This window comes from Etheostoma spectabile, chromosome 13 (assembly GCF_008692095.1).
Source record: "Etheostoma spectabile isolate EspeVRDwgs_2016 chromosome 13, UIUC_Espe_1.0, whole genome shotgun sequence".
NCBI lineage: Eukaryota > Metazoa > Chordata > Actinopteri > Perciformes > Percidae > Etheostoma > Etheostoma spectabile.
In genome coordinates this window covers 13,003,355-13,022,472 of record NC_045745.1, presented here as the reverse complement: position 1 = coordinate 13,022,472, position 19,118 = coordinate 13,003,355, and the positions used below count along the sequence as shown (strand labels likewise).

At 38.8% G+C, this 19,118-nt stretch overlaps 1 protein-coding gene across 1 annotated transcript in view; it reads left to right on the top strand.

The window, feature by feature from the left end:
- The window catches only part of rsf1b.1 (remodeling and spacing factor 1b, tandem duplicate 1), an 18,486-nt gene extending 1,085 nt beyond the window's left edge, over positions 1–17,401 (top strand). The window contains exons 2-16 of the mRNA XM_032534440.1: positions 878–969; positions 1,799–1,891; positions 2,248–2,453; positions 2,622–2,722; positions 3,335–6,288; positions 6,639–6,917; positions 8,518–8,622; positions 8,708–8,787; positions 9,973–10,027; positions 10,127–10,236; positions 11,284–11,351; positions 12,288–12,501; positions 12,624–12,844; positions 13,379–13,558; positions 14,306–17,401. Coding sequence (XP_032390331.1) covers positions 878–969; positions 1,799–1,891; positions 2,248–2,453; positions 2,622–2,722; positions 3,335–6,288; positions 6,639–6,917; positions 8,518–8,622; positions 8,708–8,787; positions 9,973–10,027; positions 10,127–10,236; positions 11,284–11,351; positions 12,288–12,501; positions 12,624–12,844; positions 13,379–13,558; positions 14,306–14,856 — 5,309 coding nt within the window. The 3' untranslated portion in view covers positions 14,857–17,401. The remainder of the gene's footprint in view (positions 1–877; positions 970–1,798; positions 1,892–2,247; positions 2,454–2,621; positions 2,723–3,334; positions 6,289–6,638; positions 6,918–8,517; positions 8,623–8,707; positions 8,788–9,972; positions 10,028–10,126; positions 10,237–11,283; positions 11,352–12,287; positions 12,502–12,623; positions 12,845–13,378; positions 13,559–14,305) is intronic.
- Positions 17,402–19,118: the final 1,717 nt, after the last annotated feature.

Genomic DNA, 19,118 nt, shown 5'->3' with positions numbered 1-19,118 from the left:
GAGGGAGAGTTAAACACGATTATAATGTAGTAATAACAATAATGTTATCCCTTACGTTTAGTACACATTTGTATTATATCTATACACTGGTATACAATGGTAGGCATACCCGTGTGATTAATTATTTTGTACGTATATATAAGCAACGTCGTTCTACTTCCGGTTGGACTGATTATTATAGTGAACTTGACTACTTTTGGGGATTGCTTTGCAAATCGCAGTCTGACGTCTCCCCGATTGAATGTCTAACAACACGAGTTTCTCACAGACATTAAACATCAACACATCTGGAGATACATGGTTTTTACTGGACAAGATGGGGAGGAAAAGTAACTTAAGCTGTCAGACGAATGTAGTGGAGTAAAAAGTACGATGTTTACCGCTGAGATGTAGTGGTGTCCAAGTATAAAGTACCTTGCATTTCTACTTTAGTACAGTACTTAAGTGTGTAAATGTACTTAGTTACATTCCACTTCAGCTTTTATTATATGTTAGTAGGACGCCTCCCTGTTTTCTAAAGTGTGTGTATACAAACATTTTAGAGTCTACTCTTAAAAAACTTGGCATCAGAGGCATGTGAATCTACACAAATGATCAATTGAATTTGTGCAAAGTAGGATGTATTGCGGGGTAAATAGACCCAGGTGTCAGAAAACAAATTTCGGGACATAAACCTTAATTGCCATTCCAATTCACAGCGGTCAGTGTGTGGTGTGAATAAGCTTTCCATTAGCCATAACAGCTAGAGATTATTATATTAGTCACTGTCATTTACTGTGTGCCTCTAATAAAGTATGTGTGGCTGGTGCTAAATCATGTTTATATTGGGGTTAGACTCTTTATGAGTGACCACCATGTCTTTCTAATGTTTCCTCAGTTCCAAAGCTGCTGGTCGATCTTCACGTCAAGTTGCTGAGGAAGATCGGCAAGTCAGTGACAGCAGACAGATGGGAGAAGTATCTAGTGAAGGTAAATAAATAACCAAGCTTTTATATTTATTTACACACAATACATGGATTAGGGGTGAAAAAAAACCCTATTTGTGACAATTTTTAAAATTGATTCCTTTTCCTAGAATCAATATTTTTTTATTTTAATTTATTTCTCATACCATTGATTCACCTCAATATTTTCTGTTTATATGGTACCGCCAACAGCGACTACATCATATCTGTTTCCAGCACAACAGAGCAAAAGCAGAAAATGCTGAAAATCCATGTGACAGTATGTACTTCTTTACAAATGAAGTAAATGTCAGACTGACTGACTGACATATGACGTGCATTATTTTTGGAAAATAATTATTTTTTAGAATTCTTTCATGATATATTGTCTCTAGAAGTGTATTATTCAACTTTTGTTTTTGTTAAAGAAGGAAAAGAAAAATTGCAGTACTCAAAACTATCCAATGGCAATACTTTCTTAGCATAGAATTTCTTTTTGTTGGGTTTAGTTGTTTGTCTGTCAAAACCAAAACGATGGGCTAAAAGGGGCGGAACCTCTCTGCAGAGCTGAGGGAAACTGCCGATTTTGGTAACTTGGTATTGATTTGTGCGGCTTCCCAAATATCTGGAAATCACAATTAGAACACAACCAGGCACTCAAACTGTCCATCAAAACCCTGCAAGGTTTAGGATTGTCAGACAGACTGGTTGCAAGTCCAACCACAGTGACTGTGTGTCAAATCTCTTCATGATGGAGTCTCACAACACTGAAAGCTGATAACAAGACAATATATCGAGGATTTCAGACTAAAAACATTAATGTGCTGATTTAAATGTCTGAATGTTTCTTACAGGTATGTCAAGAGTTCAACACAACCTGGGCATGGGAACTCGAACAAAAAGGATACAAGGAGCTGCCGACGGAGTGCAAGACGGGGATACTTAAAGTAAGCACGTTGGTTCATGGGGGGGTTTGCCACTTTTGTTATCTCACACATTTTTAATTGTTGATTTATATATATATATATATATATATATATATATAAACGGTTTGAATTAGTCATGGTAATACCATATACCGCAGTAAAATAGGGAGGAGGTTTGAAGGTATTAAAACTTGGATACCGCCCAACGTGTGTGTGTGTGGGTGTGGGTGTGCGTGTGCGCGCGTGCGTGTGTGTTTTCACTCACAGAACTCCAAAAAGTTACATTGAACTTAAAATTAGATATAATTATAAGTCTTAGTAATAGATGTTTTTTGTATTTTTGAAACATTCTGTGCCTTTCTCCTATTTTTCTCCAGTATTTGTGTGAGTGTCAGTTTGATGAAAATGTGAAGTTTAAAACTGCCATTAATGAGGAGGACCCAGATAAGATGCGGCTGCAGCCGATCGGCCGGGACAAAGACGGCCAGATGTATTGGTTTCAACTGGACCAAGACGACAATGTGCGTGTTTATTTGGAGGAACAGGACGACTTAGATGGGTCTTCGTGGAAGTGCATCGTCAAGTAAGCAGACAAAAGGGATTTTTGATGGAACAAATATGCTTTAAGCACAATGAAATATAAATGCTAATGCTCTCTATAAAACCGTGCAGTGCGTGCGTGCGTGTGTGTGTGTGTGTATTTACTCTGGAAAATAAGTGATTATACTATCCATTTTTTTTCTACCTGTAGAGATAGAAATGACCTGGCTGAGGTTGTGGCTCTGCTGAAGACACAAATTGACCCTGCACTGTTAAAAAAAGATCAAGAAACCAAACCTGACGGTGAAGAGGGTAAAGTTTTGATTTTTAAATGACTAGTTTACAGATTGTAATTAATGTCCGTTTCCGTTTCTATTTTTCAAAGAATTTTTTGAAATTTTCCATTTTTAATTAGGTTGAGGCCAACCGTAAACATCATGTTAATAGGATGTTCTAGACAAAGAAACATACTTCAACAATAAGTCTTGTCTTGGTGTTGGGGAAAAATAACAATACACATAGGGAGTAAGGTTATCTTCTATGATTCTTAAGTGATTCCAGATATAGATTTTACGGCAATACCATTAATTTAGCGCAAACAAAAAGGTGGAACAAGCCTCATCCACTTCAATCCATGTGACGTGAATGTTGTCATGTAACAAACTCACCATCACACACTTTACCACTGTACAAAGCTTAACTGCCAGTTATACTGCCAGAATAGTGCAGGCCAGTGCACTGTGTGCCATACCATTCACTCCTGTCATTTGTCCATTAAAGTACCATTTGAGACATAACTGGCAGCAAGGCTACCCATCCGATTTTACAGTTATGTGGCACCAAAACATTTAATCTGAACTAAAGATTCCTTGTCTATTATTTACAAGAAGTAATTTGATCTTTTGTTCCATATTTACATTACAGGTGAAGTTAAAAAGATTGAGGACTCATCGGATGAAGACAACAAAGACTCCAACAAGGATGTTGGTCCACTCTCACCAAAGACCGAGAATAAAGAAAAAGTAACACAGAAAGAAAACATGAAATCAGAAACCTCGGAGGCCACATCATCACTAAATGGCACTATTGAAGGCAAAACTGAAACAGAGCTCAACTCAGAAAAGCCTACGGATTGCAGCATCAATTCAAAAGCCCAGAACATCAAAGAAGAGCCAATGGAGGTTTCAAACACTAAAACAAGCACAACAACAAGTGAACCCTCCTCAGAGATGTCATGTATATCAGTAAAGACAGAAAAAAGAGAGGAGGCCAGGAAGAACAGTGCAGAGGAGATTCAGCAAGCTCTGAAGAACGACCAACAGGCAAAAATCCCTTTGAAAAAAAGAGGAATGAAGTTTAGTGAAGACTTTGAAAAACATAGTGGCATCATAGTACCAAACCCCTCTGTTTCACAGGTCAAAGAAGCTCCTAAAGCTGACTCGGCTCCTGAACAGACCAAGAAAGCGCATTGTGTAAATGATCACGTTAATGGGGAAGTTCAGCCTTCATCAGAGAAAGGCTTCCAGAGTAATTTGTGCAAGTCACCAAAAGATGCCGCCGTCCACAAAGAGCAGACGGTTGAACCAGTTGCAGATAAATCTGTAGAAAAGAGAGAAAATGACTCTCCATCAGACAAGGATGACATGCAAGATAAAAAGGATGAAGCTTGCAGAGCAGAGAAGGTCACAGAGGGAGTTGCATCAAACCAAGCAAACTCTGGCAAGAAAAACATAGATGTGCAGTTAGAAAAGGAAAGCACTGCATCAAAAGAAATGAAAGAAGCACACAAGTCTCTGCCGCCTTTACCTAAAGACACAAATAATGAACCCGAGAAGTCGTCTAATCATGAAGAGCATGAAAAAATACGAGGATCCATACCAGCAATTTCAAAAGAGTCTTGTCCAGTAGACAAGACATTAAAGGAAACCAATACAACATTTACGGCTGGTGAGTCAGAGAAAGTTACATCCAAAGAAGTTGAATCAAAAGATTCAGAGGAAAAACCAGCCAGTGTAGACACATCAGAGTCAAATCCGACCAAGAAGTCTGAAAATGTAACAGACATGAAGCAAGCAGAAAGGGGTGATGCTAAAGAAACAGAAACATCTGAGTCTAAATTGGATAAACCAGCGGCAAAAGAAAAGCCCGAAGTCATCAAAACAGCATATCCTGCAAATAAATCTGCTGACGCTGTATCACCATCTGTCATTAAAAAAACAGAAATACTAAAAGATAGTGATAATACAGAGACCCAAGAAGCCACACAAACTCCTAAGGTCATTGAAAAGGCAGACAAACCAGTAATCAGTGAGAAAATACAAGGAACAGAGTCGTCTGTTATTAAAAAGCTGGACAAATCGTGTAGACCTGTAGAGAAGCACGGTAACGTCAAAGATGCAGAGATAAACCCAGAGCAAGCCAGTGTAGCCTCCGAGTCTAACACAGAGAAGACGAAGAAGACAGATAAGCCTGAAGACATAAAGAAAACCGTCAACTGTGAAGACGATACGATACATTCTGTTTCCAAGATAAGCAACTCTACGCCCAGGGCTACGGAGGTAGACGCCGTGGTCATTAAACCCGATCTGACAAAGCCACAAGAGGATGACAAAACTGAGATTAACTCAGTTGCATGTATGATGACAGAGGAAGCCTCTGAAGGGAAAGATAAACCATCCAGCGGTGTTAAAACGACAAATGTCTTCAAAGAAACCGATAAAAAACCCGAAAGACCAGACGCAGAGCAGGAAAAGCTGTCTGAAGAACAGCCTAAAAAATTGGAGTGTCTGTCTCCAGAAAATATAAAGGATGCCCAGAAGGAAAACAAAAAGGACACAGTCAACAAAAATAAAAAAGACACAGACAGTGAAAATAAAAAGGACACAGACAACGAAAATAAAAAGGACACAGACAACGAAAACAAAAAGGACACAGACAACGAAAACAAAAAGGACACAGACAACGAAAACAAAAAGGACACAGACAACGAAAACAAAAAGGACACAGACAACGAAAACAAAAAGGACACAGACAACGAAAATAAAAAGGACACAGACAACGAAAACAAAAAGGACACAGACAACGAAAATAAAAAGGACACAGTCAAGGAAAAGAAAAAAGACACAGTCAAGGAAAAGAAAAAAGACACAGTCAAGGAAAATAAAAAGGACACAGACAAGGAAAATAAAAAGGACACAGTTGAGGAAAAACTTAAAAATGACAGTGAGAAACCCCAGTGTCAAGACAAAGAAAATAAAGAGGATTCCACAACTGCTACACTTCCAAAAACAGATGAATCAAATGAGGAGAAACATACTAATAAAGAGAGTAAAACCTCGACCAAAATTAAGGAATCTGGTCACCAAAAGGTGAGCAAAGAACCGGACAGCAAATCCTCAAGTGAAACAGAGAAAACCTGCCCCCCAAGCAAAGAACTGGATACCAAAAAGCCCACTGAAGAGGAAAGTAAAAGCAGAAGTGAAGACGAGGACTCTGCAACAAAAAAGGGGGTGGCTAATGGGGAGGAAGCCCCGTCCGAGCTTTACCGTCGGAAAATCAAGCCCCGAGCCCACCGAAGGAAAGCTGAACTTCAGAGAGAGGAGAGACAAGCGGACTCTGAGTCCGATACGAACACCGGGAGATCTCTTCGGAGATCACCCAGAATCTCCAGACCAACACCGAAGGTTGTAGAGATCCACGACAGGAAGCTGGAGAAATCTCAGGCTGCTACACCGGCTGAGAAGTGTGAGGACAACGAGGGTGAGAACAAAAAAGATGAGGAGGGCGAGGAAGAGGAGGAGGAGGAGGAGGAGGTGAAGGCTGTTCAAAAGAAACCAAGAGAGAAAAAGGCTGATCAGGAGGGTCAGCCCAAACCAAAGGTAAGACTGCTCAACAATGTGCACTATTTACATCTTTTTCAAATGATCTTTTAAAAAATGTTATCAAATACAAGGACCATACCATTAGTGTTTGCGTGTTTAAGCAACAACAAAAACTTTTTTTAGACTGTCAATTTTGAGTCATTACAGTTAGAATATCACTTTTTTTTTGTGTCAAATTTAAAGTTTAAATAAAAGGTTTCCAAGCATTTTGAACTGAAACCAATGGGTCACTGCAAGATTAAGGCCATTTGCATGAATATGGGAAATGGTTGATATTTAATTTTTTTTGAAGAAAAAAAAGCAACTTATCTGCTCTGTTGAAAGTCAACATGTTGTGCTGGTTTAAGGGGAGAAAGAGACGGAAGGTCCGGTGGTCCAACACACGAACACGGCGTAAAAAGAAAGGCTCCGAAGACGACAACGACAGCGATGAGGAGTCCAGTGAGGAGGATGAGGAGGAGAGTGAGGACGACAGCGACGAAGACTACAAGGTTGAGCGAGGTAGAAAGAGGCGCAATCGTAACCGAGAAAGACGAAGCTCGGACTCCTCGACCTCCTCAGACGACGACCTACCTCCTAATGACGACCCCTGCAAACATTGCGGTCTTCCAAATCACCCTGAGCTGGTGGGTACTCACAACATTTCCTAATTTTGCCAACCTATATTTCAGTTTTTTAATCAATTACCATATTATCCAATGTACAGTTTAACAAAAAACTAAATGCTGAGGGAACATTACTATGTTTAGGGCTGTACAATTAATCAAAATTTAATCGCGATCACGATTTTGACTTCCCACGATCAAATTTGCGTGATGGAGCGATTATTTTTTAAAGCGTCATTTCATAGAACGCGCCGGGTTTTTTGCATAGCCAATCTACCGCTACTACCGTCAGACTAATCAGTTGTTCCTGCACCGTGCAGCTTAGTTTCTAGATGTAGACAATCCCAGAGGACAGAGTAACGGGAGAAAAACTCAACAGATAGCAGTCGATTATACGCCGGTCTTTAGGTTTACCAGTTTACCAGTAAACGCAACATTTTGTCCTGTCTATTGTTATTCAGACAACAGCAGTGACCAGTGCTAGTCGGTGCTAGTTAGCGTCTGTTAGCTGTTAGCTCCTCTAGGACGCACCGGTGCTAATGTCCTCGCATCCGCTGCAATGCTGTTTATATGGATATGGTTTAATTTTGCATTACACGACCAATTTCGTCTGTAAAGCCGTGCTTGTGTTGAATCTCTCCTCTACTCTCTCTCCTCTACTTTCTCTCGTCTACTCTCCACGCTGCCCTGCCACACAGCGCCGGTCAACCCCCTGACTGCTTAGAGATTTTAAGGCTTTGGGAGGGGCAGGTGTGCGCGTGTCATTACGAACAAGACAAAATAAGAGTGTTCTTCCAAAACAGAATATGGCAAAATGATCTTTTTCTCGATTATCCTATTTTGGTGATTGTTAGGGTTGAAATCGAAATTCAATTAATTGCACAGCCCTAAAGTAATTCTACATTTTTTGTTTTTAAGATTTTTGGCAAGTGGGCCAGTTAAACTGTAATTATAAGTGAGGAGCCATATAAGTGTTGTTGTCCAATCAGGCTGCTAATGTCTTGTTTTGTTTGACCAACGTTCCAAATCCTAAAGATATTCAGTTTACGATTTAAAATACATCAAAGCCACTTATTCGTGTAAATTGTAGTCTGGCATTGCCAGACCTTCCTCCACAGCGTTGCGGACGAGGGTCTGGCTAGTCCACACAGCATTCCGAGATGTGAGAAAAACGTGCTCTGGGTTATTGGCATTTCTTTAAACCAATCACAATCGTCATGGGTGGTGCAAAGCTCCACGCGGAACGGCTGCAAAATAGCCTCAGTAAGGAACTTGTTTTGGTGGAACGTGGAAGTTCAAAAGTTCTTAGTCATGCAAGAGTAAACTCCAATTGGACAGATAGTCTAGCTAGCTGTCAGTATTTACCCTGCAGATATCAGAGGAGCAGTTAACCATAGTCCTAATAAATGAACCGGAGTTTAAAGGTCCCAACACAAAGAAAGCGGTAAGAATCAGACATTGTTGAAAACACATGCATCCGGAAGAATTTCCTGCGGCACCGGAGCAATCCCGAGGTGGAACGTCGTGGATATAGACTAGTAAAAATGGGACCAAGGAAGAAGTTTGGGATCTTGACTTGAAAATGATGCAAACGATTAATTTGTCAGCATCTTTTTTGCAGATCTTGCTGTGCGATTCGTGTGACAGCGGGTACCACACAGCCTGTCTGAGGCCGCCCCTCATGATCATCCCCGACGGAGAATGGTTCTGCCCACCCTGTCAACATGTACGTACCAGTCAGAGCACCAAATATTAAAGAAAGAATAAATGAAATAAGTTTTCATGTTTTTCCTGGTTAATCCCCTCTGCAGAAGCTGCTCTGTGACAAATTAGATGAGCAGCTCCAAAACCTCGACGCTGCTTTGAAAAAGAAGGAACGGGCTGAGAGAAGGTGAGACATTTTGTGCCTCAACTGTCATTGTGCCCAAATTGTTACAGGGATAGCCAGCGGTGGTGTCTATAATGTGAATTTCTGCATATTATATGCTCATCTGTAGTGGTATCAGGAATATTTGTTTGTTGTGTGTCACATGACATGGTAAAGATAGACCCAAATGCGAAAGATTAAGGGTCTGGCATCGAGTAATGAAAGTCCCCAAATCTCACTGCACGCAACTGGATAATACTACGACCAATCACAGTAACACACAGGGTGACTTATCCAGAGTATAATTACGCACTGCTTTAATTTAATGAATCCTACAATGTAATCATGTATTCATAATCATCATTCTATTTTCAACAAGTTATTGCAAATCATGACAATTATGAACCACAACCTCAAACGTTTATCTTGAGGGCGAGTAGCATTTATTCCTACACTGTACATTTACTACCACCTGATAACTTTACAGTTTGTTTCTTCTCTGCTCTCTCCAGCGCTGCATCAATGTTAAAAATGTCGGCCGGAAAATTAAATTGAATTTGTTACCATGCGCTAGTTTGAGATTGTTCCTTTTTTTAAAACGATTTTTCCTTTTTTGATAATAGGTATTCCTTACTGTTATTTGGGTAGTTATTCTAATCTAAGTTTTAACTCAACACATACACACACACTGTGCATTAAAACGGTGGAGGCAGAATCATCAACCACCAATAACATATTGAGGAAATTAATCCATTGATTGATCAGCGACAGCGGAGGTTACCAGCTGACCGCTACTGCAGCAATTCATTTTGAAACGACCAATGGGACGCTCCAATTCCACCGACGCCATCACTCGATCCATGGTGTAAATTCATCACTCAGCGACGGACTCAGACAGAGTGACAAACTGTTGCGGATATAGGGCTTTCCTTCCTTTCGGTCCAGTAAAGAATGTGCACATACTGGAACGGCTGCCTTGACTCTAAACTCTTAACTCTAATCACAGCTTTTACTGTGAAATGTCAGCGCCTTCACAGTAAAAGCTTTGCAGTGTTGCCAACATTTGAACACGACTGAAAAGTTAAGAGTTATTACATTATTTTAACAAATAGGCAAGAGTAAATTGGTTTTGTATTAGTATTATTTATACTGTACTTTACCACTTAATTGACATTAAAAGGCTTCCTTAATGTGTAATATCTCTTCCAGGAAAGAGCGTCTCATTTATGTTGGAATCAGTCTTGAAAACATCATCACGCCCTCAGTAAGTACATAATGTGAGATTGTACATTTTTGCTAAAAAAAATACATATTTACCTTTTTGATGTTTCTGACATAAATTACCAACTCTCCCTCCTTACAGGTGGAGGAGGAAGAAAAGCCAGAGATCATCATCAAAGAGAAGAAAGAAACAAAGCGCAGTAAGAGCTGGGGCCGAAGGTCTACGAGGACAAAGAAATCCATCAGCTACAGGTCTGTGCACTAATATTTTACAAGTAAATTACTCTTTTTAGGGGTTTTTATATGCTGAGTTATATTTTATTTAAAATAAAGTTGCAACAAACAATGTGTATAGTTATTAAGTGGTTTATAAAGCATCATGTAACATTTATTTGCCCCCATTAAATGTTGTTTGGGGATTATTTTTGCACTGGTAATAGCTGCCTAAATAATGTTTATGGATGCTTTACCAAGTATTTATTAACCATTAATAAGCCATTATAGCCATCAGTTTCTAAACTTTATAATAGCCATGCTAATAATGTTAATTGATAGATTACAAACAATTTATTCTTATTTTAAAGATTATTTTAGGCCTTTATTTGTAAAGGACAGCTGAAGACATGAAAAAGGAGAAACAGGGGGATTGGCATGCAGCAAAGGGCCGCAGGTCGGAGTCGAGCCCGGGCCCGCTGCGTCGATGAGTAAACCCCTATATGGGCACCCTTCAAACTATTTCCTAAAGGTTTACAAATCACTTGACAATCATTAACAAATACCTAATATAATATGTAAAATACAATGATGTGTGCAAAATAAACTGTTGATATGACATAAATTCTAGAATAAGTAAACGTTATAAATTATCATTTCATTGCTTGGTAAAATAACTTTAGTAAAGTATAATTAACTATCAATTTACCATTTAGTTGTGATGGTTATCATTATTATTATTATTATTGCGATGGTGTTTATACTATGTAGTAATAATACAATACTAAAATACTGTATACTATAAATGGTAAAGAATACCGTGTTATAGTAAATAATATAAAAATAACAGTGTAGTAGTAGTAGTACAGTATGATTTTATATAATGATGCAAGTAGTATATGTCTAATGCCTAATGCTAATTTAATATTCAAAGTTGTTTTTTTGTCCTAGCACCAGGAGTCCCAGGAGTGATTCAGCTGTTGTAGAAACTGATCATATGGTCTCTCTTTGCTATATAAAAAAAAAAACCTGACCATTTACCATGTACTGATACAATTCTTGTCTATATCGATATTAATTTCACAGATTTGATGAATTTGATGAGGCGATCGAGGAGGCAATTGAGGAAGACCTCAAAGAAGCAGAAGGCGGAGGTACGAGGACATGAGTTCTTACTCTTTAGAAAATCATTTTTAAGTAGTAGTAGTACTAAGAACATGCACAAGGCTGGGCTAAGAGTACCTGAACGTTAGCCAATGTGCCCTGTTTGGAGGAACGCTTCTTTATTTTTATTTTTGCTGTTGTGCAGCGGCAGATCTACCCGGGTGAAATAGGGTGGCAGCCCAGTTTTGGACAATCTATTTTAAAAGAAAAATCTATATGAAAAGTTGAACCTCTGATGTGCAAGTGAATTCAACGAGAGTTGACGTTCCCACAAGCTACTTAATTAAGTTGTGACGATGGGAGGAAGGCCGCTGGACAAAACTTTGGGTTCTGGGTTTAATTTGTGTCAGTTTAGGGGTCTTGGATGTGAAAATGTTAGAAAGCCACTGTAGTAACAGACCAGTTCACCCAGCTGCTGCTAGCTGTACCTGCATCGGGCTTCAGCAACATTTTCCCTGGGCCGCACACAGCTAAATATAGAGAGGTTTGCCAACTTCCACTAGTTCCACTAAGGTGCCGGACTATTTCTTGTTGGGTTTTTTTTCCACTCATAAAACCATAATACAAGATATAACGTGTAAATTGGTGAGCTTTAGAAGTTGTTGTTTTTTAGCCAGAGCCAGGCTAGCTGTTTACCCCCAATGTCCAGTCTTTATGCTAAGCTATGCTGTTGGCTTCATATTTAGAGTACAGACATGGTCAATTTTATTATATAGCCCAAAATCACAAATTTGCATGAAGTGGCTTTATAATCTGTACAGCATACAACACTGTCCTTAGACACTCAGTTTGGTTAAGAATAAACTCCCCAAAAACCCTTTTTGTAACGTGGAAAAAAGGACGTCAACAGAAGAGACATGAATGACGAGCGTATTTCTCAAAATGTCACAATGGGGGAGTTATTTTTATTTTATTTTTTTTAACAGGAGCTGGTCGGGGCAAAGACATGGCCAACATCACAGGGCACAGAGGGAAGGATATGTCCGTCATCCTTCAAGCGGATGAGGGCAAAGAGAACGGCCGCCCACCACGACCCTCCGCCGGTCAGCGCAGGAAAAAACGCAGGCGACTGAATGACCTGGACAGCGACAGCACCGTGGACGAGGAGGAAAGTGAGGACGAGTTTCGCATCAGTGAAAGGTACCAAACCACACTGACTTTTTGGCCCATTTGACATTTTTTTGGCACACTAATGAAAAGAGTTTGGTTTGCTCATAGCTGAATACTGTCAAATCAATTATATCCAAATTTGTTTGATGCAGCTCAGAGGAAGAGTTTGTCGTGTCAGAAAATGACACGGACGGTGAGTTTGAGGTGGACTACAATGACAGTGACTTTGGCAGCAACAGCAGCAGGCATCGTACTTCTTCGCGGCCCAGAAAAGCACCCAAACAACGACGAAGCTCCAGAAAACGGCGGAGACCGCGAGGATACTCGGATGACGAAGAGGAGGAGACAGATGAGGAAGATGAAGATGAAATAGGTATATACATTGCTAGTTAGTGTTCTAATATAGTTAGTACACATTTAGCAAAAACATGCCTTTACACTTTCTCTTAACTCTTTCCTCTCTGTTACCGATCATTTTTATGATTGTGCAGGTTATTTTAAGTTGCAGGTTTCTAGATTTGCTAGATATTTTGGTTAGATACTGTATATCTAGAACCAGCCTGACACGGCAGTCCTGTAAACTGTTGCATATAGTGGAGCAGTTCAGTCGTGACTCAAGATCCCTAATATAGCCAGCTATCGTCTACATTATTTTCGACTGAAAATACGTTTTTGTGCATGTTGTTGCCAGGGAATACTTTAAACCTGTAAAATAAATGTCACTTGAAATAACGTTGCAGTCACTTTTTGGACAAAAATAACAATTTGAAGACACCACCTTGGCTCAGGGAACTTTTAATGGATTATTTTCAAACTTAGTACACTTCTAATGCTTTATATTCATGGGATGAGATTTTATTCACATACATTCGTAACCCATTATTATTATTATTTTGTGTGTGTTCAGTGACTGAAGGCTCCAGCGAGTACAGCGACAGTGATCTGGATGTAAGTCGACGGCGGTCTCGGCGGAGTTTGAAGAAGCAGGTGAACTACTGCGAGACGTCCGAGTCCGAAGGCTCTCAGGCAGAAACCAACCGGGCCAAAATGAAACCCAGACACCGCCAGGATAGCTCCGACAGTGAGGGTCAGTCAGAAACACACAGTTCACAGTAGATTTTGACCTTCGACCAATACTAGTAGTAATATTAATGCCTTTTTCCTAATCTGTCGTCTAATTATTTTACAAAATGACACGAATATGTGCGAATATGAGATGTCTGGTCCAAACTAATATAGCTGCCTTCTTAAAACCGTGTAAAAATGAATGAACCTGTTCAGCGCTATGGACAGTGACATTCAGATACTGAAGACACTTGATATGAAACATCTGAACAGAATGAAAAGCAGAGTCACTACTGTTTTAGCTGGGCATACAATATCTTGTTTTTCTTGGGTTGTTGTTGGGCTACACAAAAATGTCAATTTGGCATGCGACTACAGTTTTTTTTATTCTTTATTTTTAACCATTTTATTCCATTAGCACAAGTTCTGCTGTCAAAAGTATTTCTAGAATTACTTTTCTATTTTTCTATTTTACTTTAAAATAAAGTCTAGATTCAAATAGCGTCACACATTAAAGTTGTATAAGTTACTTTCCGCTAAATATAATGATTCGATGCAAACTATACTATATATCATTTCAGTTTTATCATAATAAGTGAAGTGTGTGGGGAGGAGGTGAGTCACACAGTCACGTCTGCAGTGTGAAATTACTCGACAAATCCTATTAAAGATAAAGGGATCTTATTTGCATAGCCAGTTGTTTAGTATATCAATGTGATCCTGTCAGAATTACAGCCAGCTAAAGGCATCTCTTGTTTTCTTTCCCCAGCGAGTTACTCCAGAGACTCTGAGGAGTCGAGGGATCGGAGGGTGAAGAGGAAAGCTGACTCCTCAGAGGAAGATTCCCGGCAGCGGCGCAGACGTCTTGCACTAAAACGCAGGAGAGCTTCTGAGGACGACGACTCGGACGACGACTCGGACGAATCATCGGAGGAGGATCGTCCTGTCCGTAAACGCGTGAACCGCATAGACTCGGATGATGACGACGAGGAGGAGGAACAGGAGAAGAAAGCAGATGAAAAAGAAGACGAGGAGTCAAAGGGAACAACCCCAGTGGACTGCAATGCCGTGGAGCTGCCACCCACTAACAGACAGAGCCCGATTAAGACCCTTGAGGGCCTCGTTGGCAAGCCTGCTGCCGCCACTCCAGGCATCACCCCACACCTGGAGCCACCCAAAAACATCAGCGCTACACCAGCCGCTGCCATAGCACCAAACGGTCTGGTTGGCCAGGAGATGGCGGCGCAGGAGGAAGACGAAGACGACCTGTTAGGTGTCACAGACCTAGTGGACTACGTCTGCAATAACGAAGATTTGTAAAAAAACAAATAGTGTATTGTTTCATTTTTTGTGGTATTGTATTTTTATATTGCTTAACTTTATTATTCCCTCCCCCACGAACATTTCCTTGTCGTCCTTTTTATTTGTGTCATCTGGACCTTGAGTCTCCGCAATCTCTGCTACAGTAAGAACTGGATCCCTGTCACCAGTCTGATGCTGTCCCTGTGGGTTTGTACTACAAATAAGGGCACCAAATGATCAACTCTCATTTGTTTGGTGATAATCCGTTTACCCACATCCTCCAGCTCCACTGCCAAACCACCTCATTCCTTTGAAAACAAGTTACCCATTCCTCCCCTCACATCATCCTGTTTTTATTTTTGTTACATCCAAGATTTCTACAACTTTTAACTCCTGTACTTCTCTACATTGATGGAAAATTGGCACTGAAAATTGTTCAATGTGTAGGAAATAGTTTAAGACTGCCTATTTAAATGGTTAACAACTGGGACTTTTAAGATTTTTAAAGATGAAACTAAATCATTCCATAATTAATTTGAAGTTCTGTTCACTTAAATAGCTGGATCAGGTATCGTTGACAATGGAGTCAATTCAACTCTGTTTAAATACTATATACATTATATCCTGATCATTAAATTAGAAAAATAAAAACAAAATCATCCAAAAAAAACAATAACCAGCGATGTACTCAGCCAGTCGCCAGTAGATGCTATTTTTGTCCAGTCGCCCCAACCTAGCATCTATTGTAACTCTCCGTCTTAATTAGCCCAAATATCAAACTTTTGCTTCAAACTATTCTGGTTCATGATTTGTAAAAGCGTTAGATGAGACTATTTATTCTTGTCAAATAACCTTCCTGACTAATATTGAGTTGACCAACCTTTATTTGTCAGCCCACCCCTTTAACTTTTTGTTGAATTATAAAGTAGCTTTTGTATATTAAATACATATATAATTATTTTAACTATGTGCGCTGCCATCAGTATCAGTGGTGAATCCCCTGTTCTTTTTAGTACGTTTGTTTGGGGAAACAAAATCTGAAGTAACATTTTTATCCCTCCTAATCTTGAGCTGTAGTCTAGTTTCCTGTTATTACATTTACGTTCCCTTATGTGATTTTTGTTTTTTAATAATGTATTTTTTGTATATCTAAACTTTTATTTGCTGTTGTCTCTTTGAGCAAAATGTAAAGTGTCTTATTTTCTTTGTACATTGTCCTTCATAGAATGTTCAAACACCTGCAGACCCGTGGCTTTTTATTAACAAAATAACACTAAGCTTCAAAAAAGCCCCCCTTTTTCATTTTATTTTGTATTTTACTCCCCTTGATTTTTCTGTGTTTTACTCAGATTCTCTATTCATAATCTTGAGTTGACGTTCGAGTCCGGTTGCAGTAAACCTCGGACTTTTAAGAACTCAGACCATTTCAAGATAATTAAAAATAAGCAACTTAGTGGAATAATTTGTTTTTGAAGCGATAGTCAGGATGCAGTTTTTGAATGGAGCAAATGGACAGAAAAAAAAACACAAACCAATGACTTCACTGACCTCTGCTGGAACCAGTCTGTGTGTATATCTGTAGTTAATTGTTGTAATATATTTAGAGGCATTTTTTTAATCATGGGAAAATATATTGGGCAATTTTTTGGGAATGCATGAATTTCTAATAGTTTTCTTTTGTAGGAAAGTAATATTGGCACAACAGTTTTTGTAACAAAACCAGAAAACTTTGGCATGTTTTAAGAATCTCCTGACCTGTTGTAAAGTAGATGCTGCAGGATATCTCATTATTTTGCAGTGGAACTGCATAGGTAAGCATGCACTGACCTACTAAAGTCATGTTACAGAAGCTAGGGGGGAGAGAGAGGATAACTATAGAAAATATTGTAGGAAAGCTAAATCTGATTTGACAGAGGACGTGAAGCCTGTTTGTAAAATATTTTGTAAATTAATCTCAGCATGGTCTTCACAGAGGAAAAACCACTCTATTTATCATACCGTTTTGATACCAGCGATGGCCAAATCATGACTTCCAATACAAAACCTATATCTGCTGCTTGCAGTGCACACAACTTGGGCCTCTATACACACATATTTAGCTTTTAGGTTAGCTGGACAAAATATAGAAAACCCAATTCTACAAATGTAATAGAAGTGTGTGTTCTGGTGGGTTGAGTCAGACTAAAGGAATATGGATCTCTGTGTGCTGTATGTAACTCTGTTTAAAATTCTCCACAGAGATAAGGAGAATGTATTAATATGTATCTCATGGTTATGAAATACACTGTAGCAAGACCTGCATAGAAGAGAAAGGAGCGAAATAAATAAAGGTTGCGATGTGATTAAAGGAGGAAGTTGGTGCCAATGACTGAAGTGTTAACAGAGTTTTCCTATTTACCTCATGATGAATCTGGGAGGAAAGACACCTTGTCCACTTTGTATAGATGCTAGTAGACTGGTTGTTGGTGTTTTGTCTGCTCCTTACATTTTTGTTAACTTTACTGTTATTTCATATGAATCTGATCTTGTACATTTGTCATAATAAAATGGGTTTCAAGCCTCATGTCGTCAGTCTTCCCTGACTTTTGATGTGAAAATAAAATTATATGCACACAGAGTTGCTTTGAGCTAAATGTTAATCTAATCACGATAACATAATTTCAATGGTAATGCTATGTATCACAATCTTAATATGTTTATGTATTCTTTTACTATGTCAAATTAATGTTTAAGCCTGCCCCTTTTCACCATTGTATTTTAATGCACTAGCATTTTCTTAATACTAGCATTCTAACATGCTCACAATGACATTGCTATTTATTACTTTTTTTTATCTTTAAGAGTTAAGTTTAAGTTTAGGAGGTACGGTATAATTTACTTTATTTCTTATTTATTTTAAATTTATATTTTAAATTTATTTTCCCCATCTAAGTTTAGCTTGTCAGCATGTCAACATTTGTCAACAGCAGCATGCTAATAGCTCACAATGACGTAATGCTATCTAAATATATACGTATATACGTACTGAAAGTAATATGAGTGAAAGTAATGTTCAATTTAAAACAAGTTTAGCAGGTAGGTTACCATACCCGTTTTAACATCTTAGTTTAGCATGTTGGCACGCTAAGAATTGCTAAAAGATGATGGAAGGCCTGCTTTGAGCTAAGTGCTAGGTAACGTCAGCATGCTAACATGCTCACAATGCCAATGTTATGTATTAGTATTACATTTATGCTTGTATCCTATTACTAACAGTAATATATGTAAAAGCAGAGAGGGTTTAGTATAGAGGATCTTTTGTAAAAGTAATGTTAGAACATGTTCAGCAGATATATTATGTTCACCATTTAGTTTTGCTAAAAGAAATTGGAATGTCTGCTTTTAATTAAGTGCTTACGTCAGCATGTTCACAATGACATTGATACTTATTACTATCTTAATATATTTATGTTCATATATCCTAGCACTGACAGTGATATAAGTAAAAGTAATGTTAAAAAATTGTTTACTATGAGCACCATCTGTTAGCATATGTTTGCTAATGGTTGATAGAATCTCATTAGCAAGTATTTGGTTAAGCCAGCAAACTATATGGTTCTACTAGAGTTTCTAATATTGCTTGACAGTAATTTGTGTTGTCAAAAATGTCATGAACTGATCTGGAGCAACCATAACCAACGGAAGAAAGCTACAGACTTGATAACATCAGTACTTCAGAACAGTTTGTGTTTGTTTTTAACCACAGACAGTGAAGGCAGCAATAATCCTGGTGTTTGTGAGATGAGCTTGGATTGACCCGCATGGAGGCAGACAGCTCAAAGCCAAGGCAAGCCACAGTCAACACTAGCCACGGTACCAAAATGCATTTACTCAAATGCTTTCCTTAATTGCAAATTCAAGGTATTATACTTGAGTATTTCCATTTTATACTACTTTATACTTCAAGTCCACTACATCTCACATGTAGCCAAAATTTTGTACTCTCCTCTTGGATCAGCTGAAAAATGCCTTGTCACAAAACTGAAAACAGGGCTGTTTTTCTAACACCATGAACAGTTGACTTTTTAGAGATAGTATCACAGGACAGTGACACTACAAGCGTATGATGACATAGATTCAACTTTATTGTCATTGTACAAGTACAAAGACAACGAAATGCAGTTTGCATCTAACCAGAAGTGCAAAAAGCAGAAAAGTGCAATGTGATATTGACGTATAGACAGGAGGTGCCTAGGCAGGACAAGAAATATGTGGCAGTGTTATAAGAGCAGAATAAATAT